We start from the raw sequence: 15,979 nt of genomic DNA, 5'->3' as shown, positions 1-15,979 counted from the left end.
GAATCCTCCCCCAGCAACGTAGCCTGCTTGGTTCCCTGGTCATTGGGTGAACCCTTGCTTTCTCCCTGTCAGCTGTGGTCCTCTGACTCTTTGAAGGTATTGGTTTTAAAGACCAAGTTAACAGAAAATGCTGTGTGATCAGGATTTGCAAGACGAGCACTGAACAGAGAAGCCAGGGCTGGACCAGGGACCCTCATGGGATTCCCCCACCAAGGGGGACAGAGGAAGACCTCCTCAGAGCTGAGTCAGAAACGGGAGCCCCAATGGCTCTGGAATCACGCCCCCCTCTGGCTTCCAAGTCCATCACCGAGGGGCAGTGATACGCATCTCTTGCTGTGCGCAGAAGTCCTTGTGTTCCCCAAGAAGGCTGGCAAAATTAATGACTTCTAACTGCCACACAAACTCAGGTGTCTCTGCTTTGCATCCCCCCCCAAATTTATCTGTTGTAGAATTAGGGGTGGTACATTACAAGATCACACAAAGAACAGAGACCTTGGCTTTTTAGCAATAGCTGGGTTTTGACGGCATCAAAGTTTTCAGCTAGCTGAAATAAATGGCTGACCCTGGCAAAGACAAACATCACCCTCCATGTTTGGGTTTAGGGAAACAAAAGGGAGCTTCAGTTTACAGAGAAACGGCTGAGAATTTCAGTGTCAGCAGGTGATGGCCATCGACTACCCCTGAGGCTGATCTCCAAGTCAGAGCCCCCACTGGAAGGTGTCTGAACTCTGCATGAGAGTAGCCAAGAACTAACAAAATGACTTTAGACCCGAGGTATGAGGTGGCAGATACCAAGCATTACCTGCCCCCCATGCTGTGCCCCAGGCAGACATCAAAAACCAATCACAGCAGCTCTTCTTCCTGATGCCCTTATGTCAGTTGATCCAGTTGATCTAAGAACCACCACCAACCGACCACAGCTGGCCCACCAGAGGAAACTAATAGGCCACAGCGGGTAAACTAATAACTCCACTACAGGTCTGTACCAGGCCAGGAAACACTGGACTATGTTTAACCAATCAGAATTCCCATGAGAGCAAATCAGAAGCTAGCAGGTATGTTTCACAGCTCAACACCATATGAGTTACCTTAGCTAAGCAGCCCAATACTAAGACAACTAACCAACACTTTCCTAAATAACTCTGCCTGGGAAGGGCCTGGGATCTGGGAAAAGCTGGTATTCAGCTCTGAGAGGCAACAGAGAGTCTGAAGCATGAAGACGTACCATCTACCTCTGGTAAGAAAATTCCAAGTGGGTCTCTCTTTATTGTAATTCTCAAAGATGGCTGTCTGCTTCATGCTCATGCATCAGCCACAGGGGTCCAAGCCCGCACCCTCTTCTGCAAGGGGAACTCCAAAGCTGATGGCATCCACCAGACCTTCCCAATAAAGTCAGAACGGTGTTGTTATCTCCACGACCAGGAGATTGTCTTCTCCACTGCTCCCTGCCTGGGTGATGATGTGGATACCTACCACATCATCTCTCCTGAGAACAGCCTTCCATCTGTTCTCTGTACTCTCCTCTACCATCCCCCCAACTGCAGAGCTGCAGAGCTCCAAAAGATACCCAAGGCTCTGCATTCTGTCACTGAGCCCTGTTCTTTCTTTGTAGCAGTTATCAGGAGAAGTCGCATAAACACCAGCCAGGAAGTTCCCGGAGCTCAAGAGCTTTGACTGTCTTGTCCATGACTGAATGCGTCTTGACTAGTGCTTACAGGGATTTAGAAAGCTATGATCAGCTGCAAAGCCAAGTTTGAGGAGAAACTTACCAATTTAAGTTTCTTAAACTTAAAAAGACTTAAGCCTTCAAAGAAAATCTAAGCCTTCATAAAATTAAGGCTTAAATGAACATCTGAGGAGCATTAATTTGAGCTGAATGTCAATGCTTTCAGATCAACGTGAGAGGAAGAGTGAGTTTGAACGTGTGCACACGTTTGCATGTAATAAAGGAGGGAAACATACAGATTCAGGAAACTGTTTGGTCAATGCACACTCCACTTCCCTGGGAGTAAGTCGAAAACCTAAAAGTAAGCTCCTCAGCCTGGTCCTTCCCCTTCCGTCTCACCCTGGCTTATGACTTTTAGGGCAAGAATAATACTGACCAACCCAAGGCTCTTCCTGCCCCAGGAGTCTTGGGGGTAGGGTTCCAACCTCTTTCTCAACATATCTAAGCCAAGGCATAGGCTGACTCAGAGGCAGCCCCTAGAGTCCTTACCTGTGTCCACTCCATACCACAGTCACCTACCCATCTAGATCTGTGTTGAGTGGCAACTGTTTCATTAAATAAGCAGAAGCAGAACCTATGAAAATCCCTCCCCTGGAGCATGAAAGGTGGAGGGCCCTTTGCCACTTAAGTCATGTATTTCCTCATTGTTTCAATCATGTATAGCAGTGGTTCTCAACTAGGGATGATTTTGTCCCCAAATGGATACTTGGCAATATCTAGAGACATTTTTGGTTGTCACAAAATGAAGGGGGGTGGAATGCTACTCAATACCCTACAATGCACAGGACAGCCTTCCCACAACAAAGATTTATCCCACCCCCAATTTTTTATGTAATCTCATCAACCCAACATGGGACTCAACCTCACAACCCTGAGATCAAGAGCTGCATATACCACCTCCTGAGCCAGCCAGGCACCCAACAAACCCTGTTTTATAGCCAGTGCATATACTACATCATTAAATAGAAAAGAAATTAATAAAAATTTGAGTCTGCGTGTCTCTTTTGGCTACCAGGACTGTCAATGAAAAACAGAAAGTAAGAAAACACGCCTAAGGTGCGTAAGAACCAACCATAGAATAAAATGGAGATTTTCAACGTTCTAAAAAAAAAAAAAATCAGCTTTCACTTAAATTAGGTCCTCCAACATGTGAGCAACCATTTGCAGTCAAAATGCCAAGTTGATGTGTTCTGCCATGTTACTGGTCCTCCTGGCAGGTGGGATATTCTTGGAGATGCAGCCATAAAGCAAATTCTCCCTTTGCAGTCACTGCAAATATCAGACTCTTTCTCCACTCAGAGATAAGCAAAACAAAACGTGCTTTCACGCGAAATCAATTGTTCTTTGGGTACCTTTCTGAGGGAAGCCTTACCAGGGATGTGGGCTCCTCCGTATGTGATGTTAACGTCATAGTCCCCTGGAGCAAAGGGGACGTACTCAGCGCTGCAGCTACCATCTTTGTTGTCTCTGCAGTTGATCTTCGACTCTGATGGGCCTTCGACAGTTATGCCAAGCCCACCAATTCCTGCCCCTCTGGAAAGTGTGGAGAAGAAAGCACAGTGGTACTAGTGGTTCATGCTAGTCTGCCTATTGTCAAAACTATTTAAAATCCCTCTATAAACGATCCCATGTAGCCAACCTGACTCAACTACTGTGACACCTCTCACACAGAAGATTTCTCAACAGTATAAGACAGATTTAACCTCTCCTTTCCAATGCTTATTCTTCTTTTGATTAAAAAAAAAATTTTTTTTTTTTAATGCTTATATGGGGCGGGTGGGGAGAGAGAGAGACAGCAGGAGAGGGGCAGAGAGAGAGGGACAGAGTGAGGATCCCAAGCAGGCTCCACGCTGTCAGTGCAGAGCCTGACACAGGGCTCGAACTCAAACCCATGAGATCATGACTTGAGCTAAAATCAAGAGTCAGATGCCCAAACAACTGAGCCGCCCAGGCGCCCCACAGGAGGCATACTTCTAATATCTCACCTAACTATGAGATTGGCTATATATATTTCTGCATTATCAAGTTAAGGAGCTTCCATCTAGTTCTGCTTTGCTCAGCAATTTTATGACTATCACCAGGAGCTTTCTGGTAACTTTTTGAGTACCAGACTCCATGACACATACGCAGAATATACCCGTAAAACTCAGAGCAGTTGAACTACCTAAACCTACTCTTTTTAGAGAGTCAACACACAGAGCCCAGGACCCTGCTTACCTAGTAACCACGGTGAAGACATTGGGTTTGTTGGTAAAGGCCTCTTTCAACCCAGGTCCTTGGGCTTGAACCCGAGATGGCTGGCAGCCTTCGGTTACGGCCACTTTGAAGGGACTATTTGGGACAGGTACATCATCGTAGGTCACCTCCACTACATGGAGACCTGTTCAAAAACAAGAAACAGAAGCATATTTGTACAGGAGTCACCTATTTGTGGGAAATAACACTCTACTGCAGAGTTTCACCTAGTACCCATACCTACCTGCTATACCATGTTATTTGCAACAAGTGGGTTAAAGAAATAGTACAACATCGGTATGATTTGATTCTTTTTAAATGCACTTGTTTATTTATGCTTTCTGTTCACCTGACAGACACATAACTCTCCCTCCCTGACACACATATGCACAAGGTCTCTCCTCCAAGCAAATATCACTACATCTGTATTCAAGTTAGTCATCTTAAATGTATTATCCTGATCTGGAAACACTCCATGCAGTCATTAGCCAAGAGACAAAGGGGGAATCCATGAAATAGAATATACATGCATTTACATAAAGAGATTGGAAGTATCTGCACCAAAATATTTATAGGAATCACATATCCAAGTAATGAGGGTATATGGTACTTTTAATTTTTTACCTTTTTGTTATTTATCCAATTAAAAAATGTTTTTATTAATGTTTATTTTTGAGAGACAGAGTGTGAGTGGGTGAGGGGCAGAGGGAGAGGGAGACACAGGCTCTCGGCTCTGAGCTGTCAGCACAGAGCCCAGTGCGGGGCTCAAACCCATGAACCGCAAGATCATGACCTGAGCCAAAGTAGGACGCTTAACTAAGTCACCCAGGTGCCCCTCAAATTTTTAAATAATTTTAATATTCAAGAAATAAATTATGTAAAACAAACTCTACAAATGGGCAATACGCATGACATCACTCATAACCTGCTCGGGTGAGCCTGAGGCTAAACCTGGCCCAAGTGTCAACATATAAGGAGGCATTATAGGGGAGGGAGATTTCCACATGTCCCTGTCACTTTGTACATGCCTCTGCTGAGACAGGCCAGACGCATGAGGCAGGAGTCAACACCAGTCACCAAACGAAATGGCCCAGCACAGCTATGAACAAGGGTCATGTCCAAGGAGAAATCAACTCACCTTTCTCAAAGGGCGTGTACTCCACCTGGTAGGTCCCATCGGCATTGTCTGTGACGAAGCACTCGGTAGAGGCCCCTGAGGGGTTGGCGACATGGGCTTTGATGTGGTCACCCCCAACCTGTGTCAGGGGCCGTGAGTCAACCGTGAAGTCGGTGGTGGCCTCACGAAACACATCTGCAGAGCAATCACACAGATAAGAACGTCACCTATACCTGGGACCCAGGACCAAATCCAAGAACCAAGGTCCTTGCACTTTAGATACGTTAGGTCTAGTTTCAGTGACAGCAGACAACTGTTTTCTCTGACTCTCAAAATCAACAGTATTAATGACCACCTCCCCCTACCACCACCCTGCAAAAGCTGCTTCCTCCCGGGTAGTCCGTGGAAGCCCCAGTGAGAACACAACCACTTGTACACTTTTTGGACAAAGGTGGGGTCTGGGGACAGGTTAAAGGACAAAGACAGATCTGCTCTGCAGCAAGTGTGGTATTAGCACCACATCTGAAACCTTTTCAATTCAGTGTCAAAAATGAAAGATCTTGAATTCCCACATAAAAATCAAGGTTTTTAACTCTGCCAGAGAAACAGGAAAATCTGCAGGCAGTGCTGGGCCCTGTTCCCCACAGAGAAACGTGAGGGTCAGGCAGCAGAAATGCCATGTGCCCACTCCTTTGCCATGGTCCTTCTCTTCTGGATGCAGAGAGCACAGGTGAGTGTTTTCTTACACCCCACCTGGCCCCAGTGGGCATATGAGTTCAGAGCTCCACTCAGCTTCTGGGGACCCCTAAGTCCCAAGCTATTTTGCAGCTTCCCTCTCTTTATGAAACCTACCTTTTCCTTCTATTCCTGGCCCAAAGACTTTGACCCTGCTGGTGTCCACAGCGGGCTCCACCTTGACCCTGGCGGGGAAGTGGGGCACGAGTTCACCTCCATACTTCATGGTCAGTGTGTACATGCCGGCGGTCAGGGGCACATAGGTCACCGCATAGGTGCCGTCTTTGTTGTTTTCAATACAGACTTCGGCTTTCGCTCCCGAGTCTGACACGGCTTCCAGGCCCAGGGCCCCGGGCCCTGCTTCCGAACAGTCAACACTCAGCAGCCCAGCTTCGCCCACTTTCCCATGCTGGAGACCTGGCCCCGAAGCCACGACTTTAGAGGGGTCGAAAGGCATTTCAATGTCGGCTTTGAAGGGAGAACCAGGTATATGGACCTCTTCAAAGAGAATGTTGACAAAGTACTCCCCGGGCTTTGTGGGCAGGTAGGAGACAGAGCACGTGCCATCGCCATTGTCAGAGCATTCAATTTTGGCCTCGCATGGGCCTTCCACGGTGAGGCCCAAACCTCCGGTGCCCGCTCCTTTGGTGTCGATGGTGAACTCCGCGGGCTTGCCCACGAGACCACCTTCAAGGCCAGGACCATGGGCCTTCACCTATTTGAACAGAGAATAAAAGTCGAACTGCGCCTGATGCTGGAGTGGCTGCTCGGCCAGCACCACCTCACACCCCAGCCTGCAATCAGGCCTCTCAGCTGAGTGGCCCTTCTCCCTGGGGCCTAACTCATGTCACACAGACCCGAGTTGGAGCCACGGTGCAATCCAGGCTGCAGATGGCTACCAAAGGGAGACACAGCTGCAAGCTCAGTCAACACTGAAAGCTATAGCACCGAGGCGTGGCCCTCTGAAGCCCGGCATGTGACTTCCACTCTGCCATGCCCAGCATTCCCGAACCACAGGGCTGGAGGTGGAGACTAACAAACACACGCGGGGCTGAACGCTTGTAGCATGGTTTTATGGGCCTCCCTGTTGCTTGGAAGGCTACACCTCCCTCAACAAACTCCACATAATAAAAAACTGCAGTGGTGGATACCTGTCCTTCTACATTTGTCCAAACCCATAGAATGTAGACCACCAAGAGTGAACCCTTGTGCAAACTACGGATTTGGGGTGAACAGGATGTCAGCGTAGGTCCGTCAGTTAGAACAAACGTAGAACTCTGCTGGGTGATGGTAATAATGGGGAGGCTGTGCACATGCAGGCACAGGAGGTATGAGGGAAATCTCTGTACTCTCCTCTCAATTCTACTAGGAAACTAAAACTGCTCTAAAAACAAAAATCTAATAAAATTTTTAATTTATTTATTAAAAATTTTTTTTGAAGGTTTATTTTTCAGACAGAGAGAGAGAGAGAGAATTTGAACGGGAGAGGGGCAGAGAGAGAGAGAGGGAGAGAAAGAACCCCAAGCAGGCTCTGTGTTGTCAGTGCAGAGCCCGACACAGGGCTTGATCCCACAAACCATGAGATTGTGACCTGGGCCGAGGTCAAGAGTCAGATGCCTAATTGACTGAGCCACCCAGGTGCCCCACTCATATATTTTTATATTGTATTATACAGCTTCTGCAGGGTGAGCTCACTCTGCATGCTGGACGCTGGCCTCCACCCACACTATCTCACCTCACCCATTCAGGCTCACCCGTTATTATGCTAGCAAATGAAGGGCTAGAACCCAGGGACAAGGCCCTCACCGAAGCCTCACCACCAGAGATAGAGAGAGAAGACGAGCAGTGGGAAGGATGGCAAGCTGCCCAGGTGACCCCCCCCCCCCCCCCTCCCCGGCCAAGGCTGAACTATAGGACAGAAAACTTCTGTCAGTCGTTGAGAATGGACTTTCCTCAGAAAATGATTTTCTAAAGGTCTTTGTCAAGCAGGATCGGTGAAGGACCACAGTGTTATATTTGACAACAGGAGACACATCCTGGTACAAAAACACAAGCTAACCTTGGTGGGATCTGGTGGCAGTGAGGCCTCTACCGTGTAGGGGCTCCCAGGCACGGGGTGTCCATCGTAGGTGACGTCTACAGCGTAGAGCCCCTCCTCGCGAGGGATGAACTTGGCTGTGCTGCTCTCCCGGCCCACCACGGGCGCCACCAGACACGGCACGACCTTCCTCGAGGGGCTCAGGATCGTCACATCCAGCTTCCCCTGGCCTCCTGCCCCGTTTGTGTCAATGGCGAACTCCTGGCCCTTCCCGACTTCGACTCCTGGAAAAGGGGAACATGCCAAAGTGATGAGCTGACCCTTTTCAGCAACAAGAACAACCGAGAGCAAAAAACTGACAGTTCCTTGGACATGAGGTGTTATCTCAGCCCAGGCAACAAGCAGTGGCTGATATCGAGGACAAGAAGCAAGACTGAGTAGGGATAATCAGCATATACCTGGATAATAACCAGTACAAGAACAATTATTAATTAATGATGATATTGATAACAATGATAGCTGACACGTACTGAATGCACTCTACACCCTGGCACATCATCTCATTTAATTTTTACCACAACCCCATGGGGTATTTGTCAGTGATGGCTTTAACACATGGGAAAACTGAGTCTCAGAGAGGTTAAGGAATGTGTCCAGGGTGACACCCAGCAGACCAGAAAGGTGGGACTCAAACATAAACTTACCTGATCTCACAATGTGATCTGCTGACTGGTAAATTATAATCTGACACTGTCCTCTACTTACTTCAGGTGTTAACTTTATATCAAAACATTCCCATAGGCCAATGTTTTATTTACTAACTCTTGGCAGCAAATTTAGTCCTACAGCCAACAAGGCAAAAGTCACAGAGCTGGCCGGTGCAGGGGCACTGAGGCGAGTCTGAGGAAGTGACTCTCTGTACTGCGCTGATATCTGAAAGTTCTCTGCAAAGCAGGGCCACAGAAAACCCATGTGCTGTATTTGACAAAAACAGGGGAAGGACTTTGAACCCAAAGGAAAGCACTTGGGAGCACAGGGCCTCCGCCACAAGCCAGGGAATTCCTGACTCTGGAGCCTCAGAGCGCCATGGCCCAAAGGCTTTTCTAATCGCCATTGTGCTTTGCCTGGTCTGCAATTGAAGCCCTAAGTGTCTTAGAGAAAAAGCAACAATGAGGAGACACATGAAAAGGACTGGACAGTGACGATTCATATGCTCAGAGCTGGCTGCCCTCCAGGGACAAAGCCAGCATCCATTTCTTGCTTCAGAGACCCCAGAGCTGGGAGGTGGCTCATGTATTTGGGTCACAGGTCAGTGAAGGCGCTCATGAACGGTCCACTGAGACCAAAGAGGCCTGCCTTGGGGGGGTATGCGCTGAGCCCCACGTGACCCTGAAATCAGGTGAATGTGTGCCACCGAGGCATGGCCGGGTTGCAGCCACACAGCAGCTCATGCCAACAAGGGGACATAGGTGTGCGTGTTCTCCTGGATGCAGTGCTGATGTCAAAAGGCAGGCTGAAGACACACGGGTATGGCAGGATAATTTTAATGCAAAATAAACATTGTCAAATGTTTTCTGTTGGCACATATGCACATATAGATGCAGAGAGAAGGTCTGGAAGGATAAAAACTGAACTGAAAACTCTGGTTAACCTAAAGGAGAAAAAAAGGTAGCAGAGTGGAGTTTACTCTCAACTGTGATGTTTTTTAGATGAAAGTGGATTTATGCATTGCTTGTATAAAAAAATAATTCTATGATTACGTGTTGAACTTCTGAAGATGAGTGATAACATCAGTGTTCACATTATACTATGGTCTTTACTTTTGTATGTTTGGAATTTTCCCTAATAAAATAAATTGAAACATTTTAAAATAAATTAAATGAGTTTGTACTGATAAGATACCTACCAAGCTAAAGGAATACTGGGATGGGGCTGGAGGGATGTATCATACTTGTGGTTTCTGAGCGCCAGGGAGTTGGCTTTTATGCTAGACTGTCTACCCTCGTGTGGATTCCATGGCCAAGGACAACTAGCACAGTAGAAACTCACCAGAAATCAATGTGTCCCAACTTCTCTATGTAATGAAAGCTTCCCACTGCGAGGCCAGCAGTTACGGAGGCCTGGCTATGTGCCAGCCCCTGAATCAGGAGCTCTTATTTAACTTTCAAAATATTCCTGTGAATGTCAGTATTCTTGATCTCCCCTCCCCGACTCTAAAAATGAGAAGACCGAGGATTGGTGAAGTCACAGAGGTCAGGAGGGTCACAGAGCTATCCTACAGCATGGCCCCAATCCACACCCAAGTCTGTCCCACTGCAAAGTCTCTTAAGGCAGAATGTTTCTCTGCAAACTGTCCTTTGAAGGGAATCTAATTGGCAGCCCCAGTTGATGGTCTTCAGTGACCTGCCCCCCCTTCATCCACACACTTACTGTTTTCCAGCCCATTAATTTTTATCTTGCTCAGATCCAGTGGAGCAGCCACGCCCACGGCGAAAGGGCTTTTAGGGATGGGGTCGCCACCATAGGTAACCAGAACCTGCATATTGCCCTGGAACGAGAGGAAACAGAGTGCACCTTTGGGCACCAACATCTAACTTGCTGTTTAAACCTGCCTTCCAGATCCTTCATTCTTCCAGAGACACAGGGCACTTGACTCCAGTAGATTTAGAGACATCACAAATATAGGGGTGCCTGGGTGACTTAGTCAGTTAAGCGTCCAACTCTTGGTTTTGGCTCAGGTCATGATCTCATGGTTTGTGAGTTCGAGCCCTGCATCAGGCTATGTGCTGACAGCATGGAGTCTGCTTGGGATTCTCTCTCCCCTCTCTCTCTCTGCCCCTCCCCCTCTCACATTCCCTCTCTTCCTCTCTCTCTCAAAAATAAATCAATAAACTTAAAAAAAAAAAAAAAAAGAAAGAAAGAAACAGCACAGATACGTTTCTCTAAGCTTCCAGCACCACGACAAGAACAAGCGAGAAAGATAAAACCAGAGCAGCTTATAACAACAGGGACGACTTAATAAGCCTACTGTGCTCTGTGTTTTAAGCATTTCCTTGACTCAATCTCCAAACAGTCCAAAGGGGTGGTTTCCCACTGTCATCTCCATTTTTTCAGGAAAGGAAACTATAGCTCAGGGAGGTAGAGTCACATGCCCCAAATCACATACCTGGTAAGTGTGAGAGTCGGACCTCCCACCCACAGCACCCAGACCAGTGTCCCAGCTGCTCTGCCACATTACCTCCACCCAGCACACACCTGACTGTGGCCATGGAGAAAGCTGCTGGGTATGGGGGCCTCTAACTGAACAAAATCAGCTTTTTCTACATTCTGGAAATCAATTTCAGGCCACCAGATGGTGAAAGGGATTTGCAGACTGGAGTTATTCTAGGACCACCGTGTAGTCTCGAAACTCCATCTATGTCAAGGAAAGAAAGAAAAGTTGCAAGTGCAGAGGGGACCACATCTGTGGGCTTGGCAGGCCCCTTGCTAGTAGGCCAGGGGTCATGGGAGCACAGTACGACCATATGTGCCACGGATGTTCTCCTCCGGCCAGTCCTGGCCCACTCACGTCAGGCTTCCCCTCCCCAGTCAGCTAAGCAACCCCTGCCCCCCCGCCCAACCAAGACTCCATGAAAGCCCATGGCTGTCCCAGTAGATTAAGATCTCCCTCACCTTAAACATCCAGGCATAACATAAGAGGACGTGGAGGAAATCTGGGGGCTCACCAGAATTTAGGCTCTGCTGAAAGCTGTCACTGATCAAGTGTTAAAAGGGTGTAGCTTTTGGCCTATATATATTTTCTCACATTGCTTATAATAATAAAAAAGGGGGGAAGAAGCCAAGAAAGAAATTGATTGCCATCATTGAAGGAGGGAGGATTGATTCTCCAGGATTTATTAGCACTGCAAACACACTAACTGGCCCCTTGCCTCAAGGGTGTAACATTTCGTGGTAAAATGTACACAGGTCAGATCCAACAGAGCTGAGAGCCAGCCCAGGGACAGGAAAGGTCTCCTCTCTGTAATGAGGAAGGCAGGGAGTGATCCATTACTTCAGCCACCATGGCAATTTCACCACACCAGCTCTTCCCAAGCTTCAATGTGCCCACAAGTCCCTAAATCCTTGAGGGCTAGGCCTCACAGCTAACCAGAGGTCATGGAAAAACTTCCTTCCCCACCAGCCCCTATAAGTCTTCTCATTGCGTCTCTGGTGCACCACACGAGGAGGAAAAATCCTCTTTCAATTAAGCCTACCCATCCCATAAAAGAAAGTGTGTTCAGGGGTGCCTGGGTGGCTCAGTTGGTTGAGTGTCCAACTTCAGCCCAGGTCATGATCTCACGGCTTGTGAGTTTAAGCCCCACATGGGGCTCGCCGCTGTCAGTGCAGAGCCGGCTTTGGATTCTCTGTCCTCACTCTCTGCCTCTCCCCTGCTTATACACTCTCTCTCAAAAATGAATAAACATTAAAAAAAAAAAAAGTGTTCTCATTACCAGTAATAAAACAAAACAAAACAAAACAAAACAAAAACCCAGGAAATTAACTCAACCTCAAATAACTTAACAAGGGGGAGGAAGAGATCTGAAGAGATTTACCACCTGCAAGGGCCTGTAGCATTTTAAGGTTTCCTGTGAGGCCTGGCCAAGGAACAACCAGAGAGAGTAGTGATGTCAGGAATGTGTGAGCAGTGACCACTGGTGCATTTCACAAAGACCTTGCTGACTGCAGGTCAGTTTTATTTTCTCCCCTATGTGCCTCTGAGACCTTAATCCTACCCTGCACAGCACATGAACACAAGACTCTGACTTGCGAGCTCAGGTGAGGACAGGACCAAGTGAGCTCCCCACAGCCCCCTCCTCCAGAGACCTCCAGAACAGGTAGGGCCTGTCATCCTGTGAGGCTCAGTGAACTCACAGGGTCTCCTCAAGGCACCCACCGTAAGTACGTGGAGTTTTTGATTCCCAGTGGCTTCTGACCTAGAAGGTCATGGAGCCGTTGCCACCAGCTTCTCAAAGCACTTGCTCTATGGGAGGGAGTATGGGTGAGAAACTGAAGGCTTTTGGGGACGCAGACATCCAAAAGCACAGAAGGCAAACTCCCTGGGAGAATATGGCATTGTGTCTTCTCCTTCCTAAGAAATCAAGCCTTTGTCTGACCTTTGGAGGATCCTCAAGCCCCAGTCCAACAAGGACACTCCACCAAGGCAAAAGGAGCTCTGATCACCACCTTCCGACGAGACCATGGCTGGTCTGCTGCAGGGAGGCAACACTCAGAGACCCTGCAGGGGACAGTAGTAGCCCGCAGGTGGCAGGGAGCAGGGAGCCAACAATCAGGTGGGGCCACAGCTCCTCATACAGCACAGCCTGCATTCTGAGGGTGACAGCTCACCCTGGGCTAGCTGTCTCTTCACACACACCAAACAACTACACTTCTGGAAAGTTCCAGCCTGATATTCCCTAAAACCACCATAAGAAGGTGCACCTGTGGGCCTCAGTCTTCAAAGTGCGCTCCCTGCCTCCATGTTGGGCACGGCCTTCTGGGCTGACCCAGGCTTCTTAACCACATCCAAGGGCACGGCTCAAAAGGCAAGCTTATTTAACCTAATCTGGAGCTGTACGCTGCTCTTCAGAAAAGAGAGATCAAAGGCAAATGAGGATGCTTGGCCCCACTCTTGTGCAAAGTTCTTATGTTGTCTCTGCTTGTGAGAAGAGGCTCTATTTTGTGTATTCACGCTTTAAGGCATAAATCCATGCAGAGAACATAGAGCACCAGGCCCTATGCTCAAGACTGGGAATGGAAAGATATATATGCTTGTATATATATGACATGATAGCCCATCCTTGGGGAACTCACAGACCAAGAGAAGAAATACAATCTGTTTCCTTTGCCACAGAGAAATTGGCTAAACTGCAAGTTGCCCAAATAAAGGAATGGCAAACCTTGCTCTAAACACCAAACCGGGACCAGAGAAGAACCATGTGAGCCGTTCACATCGGAGGCAGTGACACACCAAGCCTCTGCCAGGCTCCTTAGACACATGATAGGCAGCATCTGAACAAATAGCTCCAAATGGCCACTGAGCCTGCAATACCCCTCAAACCTACTGTCATCCAGAACTGGATGACTTTGACCTTGGGGTGACTTTGAAGAAGTCTCCCCCTCTAGCCTCCACCCTTGCCCCAACTGGCAGCTGGGGCTTCTAGGGCAACAGGTTCTTAAGTCTCTTCTGAGGGTGCAGGTCAAAACCTGACTCTGTCTTAATGTCTGCAACTTACTTTGTGGCAGCTGAGCCAAAACCCAGAAAGGTTTATACATACAGGATAAAGCAAGAGTCTCAGAATGTTCTAGAAGAGTCTAAGTAAGACCTTGTGACCTTTCCAGTGTGCATGGCCATGTGTTCTGGTACCTTCTCCTAAGCAATGTGGAGAATTGGCAATAAGGATGATGTCAAGCTGGTGCTCCCGATGGTGAGGCTCCCAGCAGCCCTCTGAAGCATCAGTAGGAAAAGAATTACCCATTTAGCACTTAGCAGCCCGCTGAGTAAAGGGTATTCTACCTACGAAAGTATTAATTTTACCACCACTAATAATGAACCCCTCATTAAGGTAAAAACAAAAACCACAGGGAGAACATCTGGAGATAAGAGGCCACATCTATATTGCAGCACATGAGAACTCACCCAGAGGACCCCTCTCACTGCCAGGGAGGCTCTCAGAGTAAAGATTTCATCTCCTAGGATATGTAGCCCCCAGCGCAAGGGGACACCTAAGTCACCCCCCAATCCTCACTGTACCTCTCATTCCTTCCCACGAGACTCTAGGCAGCTCCTCCCTGAGAGGGCCAAGCAAGAGTGATGCTTCTCAGGTGGCGTTTCTGCAGAAAGCATCATCCCTGTTCTCCCACAAAGGGTACCTCACACAGGGGGACTGTTTTCCTCAGGAAAGAAGAAATCTGAGAGGTTTGAATGACCGTGTAGAACACTATGCATAAGTAGTAAAATCCAGGCTTTTTCTGAGGGTTATCTGTTCCTCAGACCCCAGAAGTGTGGCCAGGGAGTGAAATTTTGAACAAGTTAACATGAATGCATACACAGAAAGAGTGTTTCCTTGGTGCTTCCTGCCTAAAATAATCAGAGCCAAGTGGCCTGGATGGTCAGATCCTGTCTGTGTTCCTGAATTTTGTCAAAGGGAACAATCTGGGGCCCTAAATATACTATTTCGGGGCTGAGGAACTAAAGGCTGAATTCTCTTTGAGAGAGACCCACTACACCACCTTGTAAAAGGGCCAGCAAGGAAAAACAGAGTCATGGCCATTCCTTCCCCTGTGAGTAATTAAGAAAAGACTAAAGGAAAGGCAGCTGGTAAGGATGAGCGATGTGTGTGAAATAAGAGGGAGATACTAGGTGCTGAATTCCAAGAGCTCACAGTTTCCCTGCTAAAACCCAAAATGGACGTGGGAGATTGGGATGGGGAGATACGGGCTAGCTTCCTGCTTGTTCTTAGGGAAACCTTCAGGTCCTCCTCATAGAACCAACCAGGCCTTTTGCCAGAACCTCCCAGAGAGGCTCAGAATGACAGGCATGAGAAGCTGTAGCCCACAGAGGAGCACTACAACAGAGCACAGATCACACCCTTGGTGTCCAAAGTACCCAGCACAGCACTGAGGGGGAAAGGACCTGGGTGGGGGGCCAGGGGACAAGGGAATGGGAAGAACCCTACCTGCTGGGTGGGTGTGTATTTAACGGTGTGAGAGTAGTCGTAATTGTCGATGATGTCCAAATCCTTCACGGCGTCTCCAGGAAGGGGGCTGCTGAACTGCACATTCAGTGGGGCCTTTCCAGCCCCTTTGGTATAGACAGTGAAGTGGGTCGGTTTCCCATTTTCCACACCTGGAAGGATATACTGCGAAGTGGGGAGACAGGCCTGGTTGGAGTGGTTTCACTTTTACAACCAGTCTGACGGGTTCCTCAGCACCAGCTCTACCAAAGCAGTCAGCGACACGGGCTGGTGCTCGGCCACTGCCAACAGCTTGGGCAGGAGCACTGCCCCGACAGACACCTGCCTTTGGTGGAGAAGAGTCCCTCAAGGTCCCTGGACCAAACATGTCCATTGCCACTGGCCTGTAGAAGGCC

The 15,979-nt window shown here is 48.3% G+C and overlaps 1 protein-coding gene across 4 annotated transcripts in view; it reads right to left on the bottom strand.

Moving 5' to 3' along the window:
• Nucleotides 1–15,979, bottom strand: part of FLNB (filamin B) — a 142,604-nt gene that overhangs the window by 40,616 nt on the left and 86,009 nt on the right. For all 4 annotated transcript variants that reach the window (XM_042929780.1, XM_042929781.1, XM_042929782.1 and 1 more), the window contains exons 18-24: nucleotides 15,567–15,736; nucleotides 10,282–10,399; nucleotides 7,873–8,135; nucleotides 5,931–6,528; nucleotides 5,100–5,273; nucleotides 3,944–4,106; nucleotides 3,099–3,259 (exon numbers count right to left, since the gene is read on the bottom strand). In XM_042929780.1, the coding sequence (XP_042785714.1) occupies nucleotides 3,099–3,259; nucleotides 3,944–4,106; nucleotides 5,100–5,273; nucleotides 5,931–6,528; nucleotides 7,873–8,135; nucleotides 10,282–10,399; nucleotides 15,567–15,736 (1,647 nt within the window). The remainder of the gene's footprint in view (nucleotides 1–3,098; nucleotides 3,260–3,943; nucleotides 4,107–5,099; nucleotides 5,274–5,930; nucleotides 6,529–7,872; nucleotides 8,136–10,281; nucleotides 10,400–15,566; nucleotides 15,737–15,979) is intronic.

Source organism: Panthera leo, chromosome A2, assembly GCF_018350215.1.
Source record: "Panthera leo isolate Ple1 chromosome A2, P.leo_Ple1_pat1.1, whole genome shotgun sequence".
NCBI lineage: Eukaryota > Metazoa > Chordata > Mammalia > Carnivora > Felidae > Panthera > Panthera leo.
The sequence above is the reverse complement of the archived record's forward strand: the minus strand, read 5'-3'. Positions and strand labels throughout refer to the sequence as shown.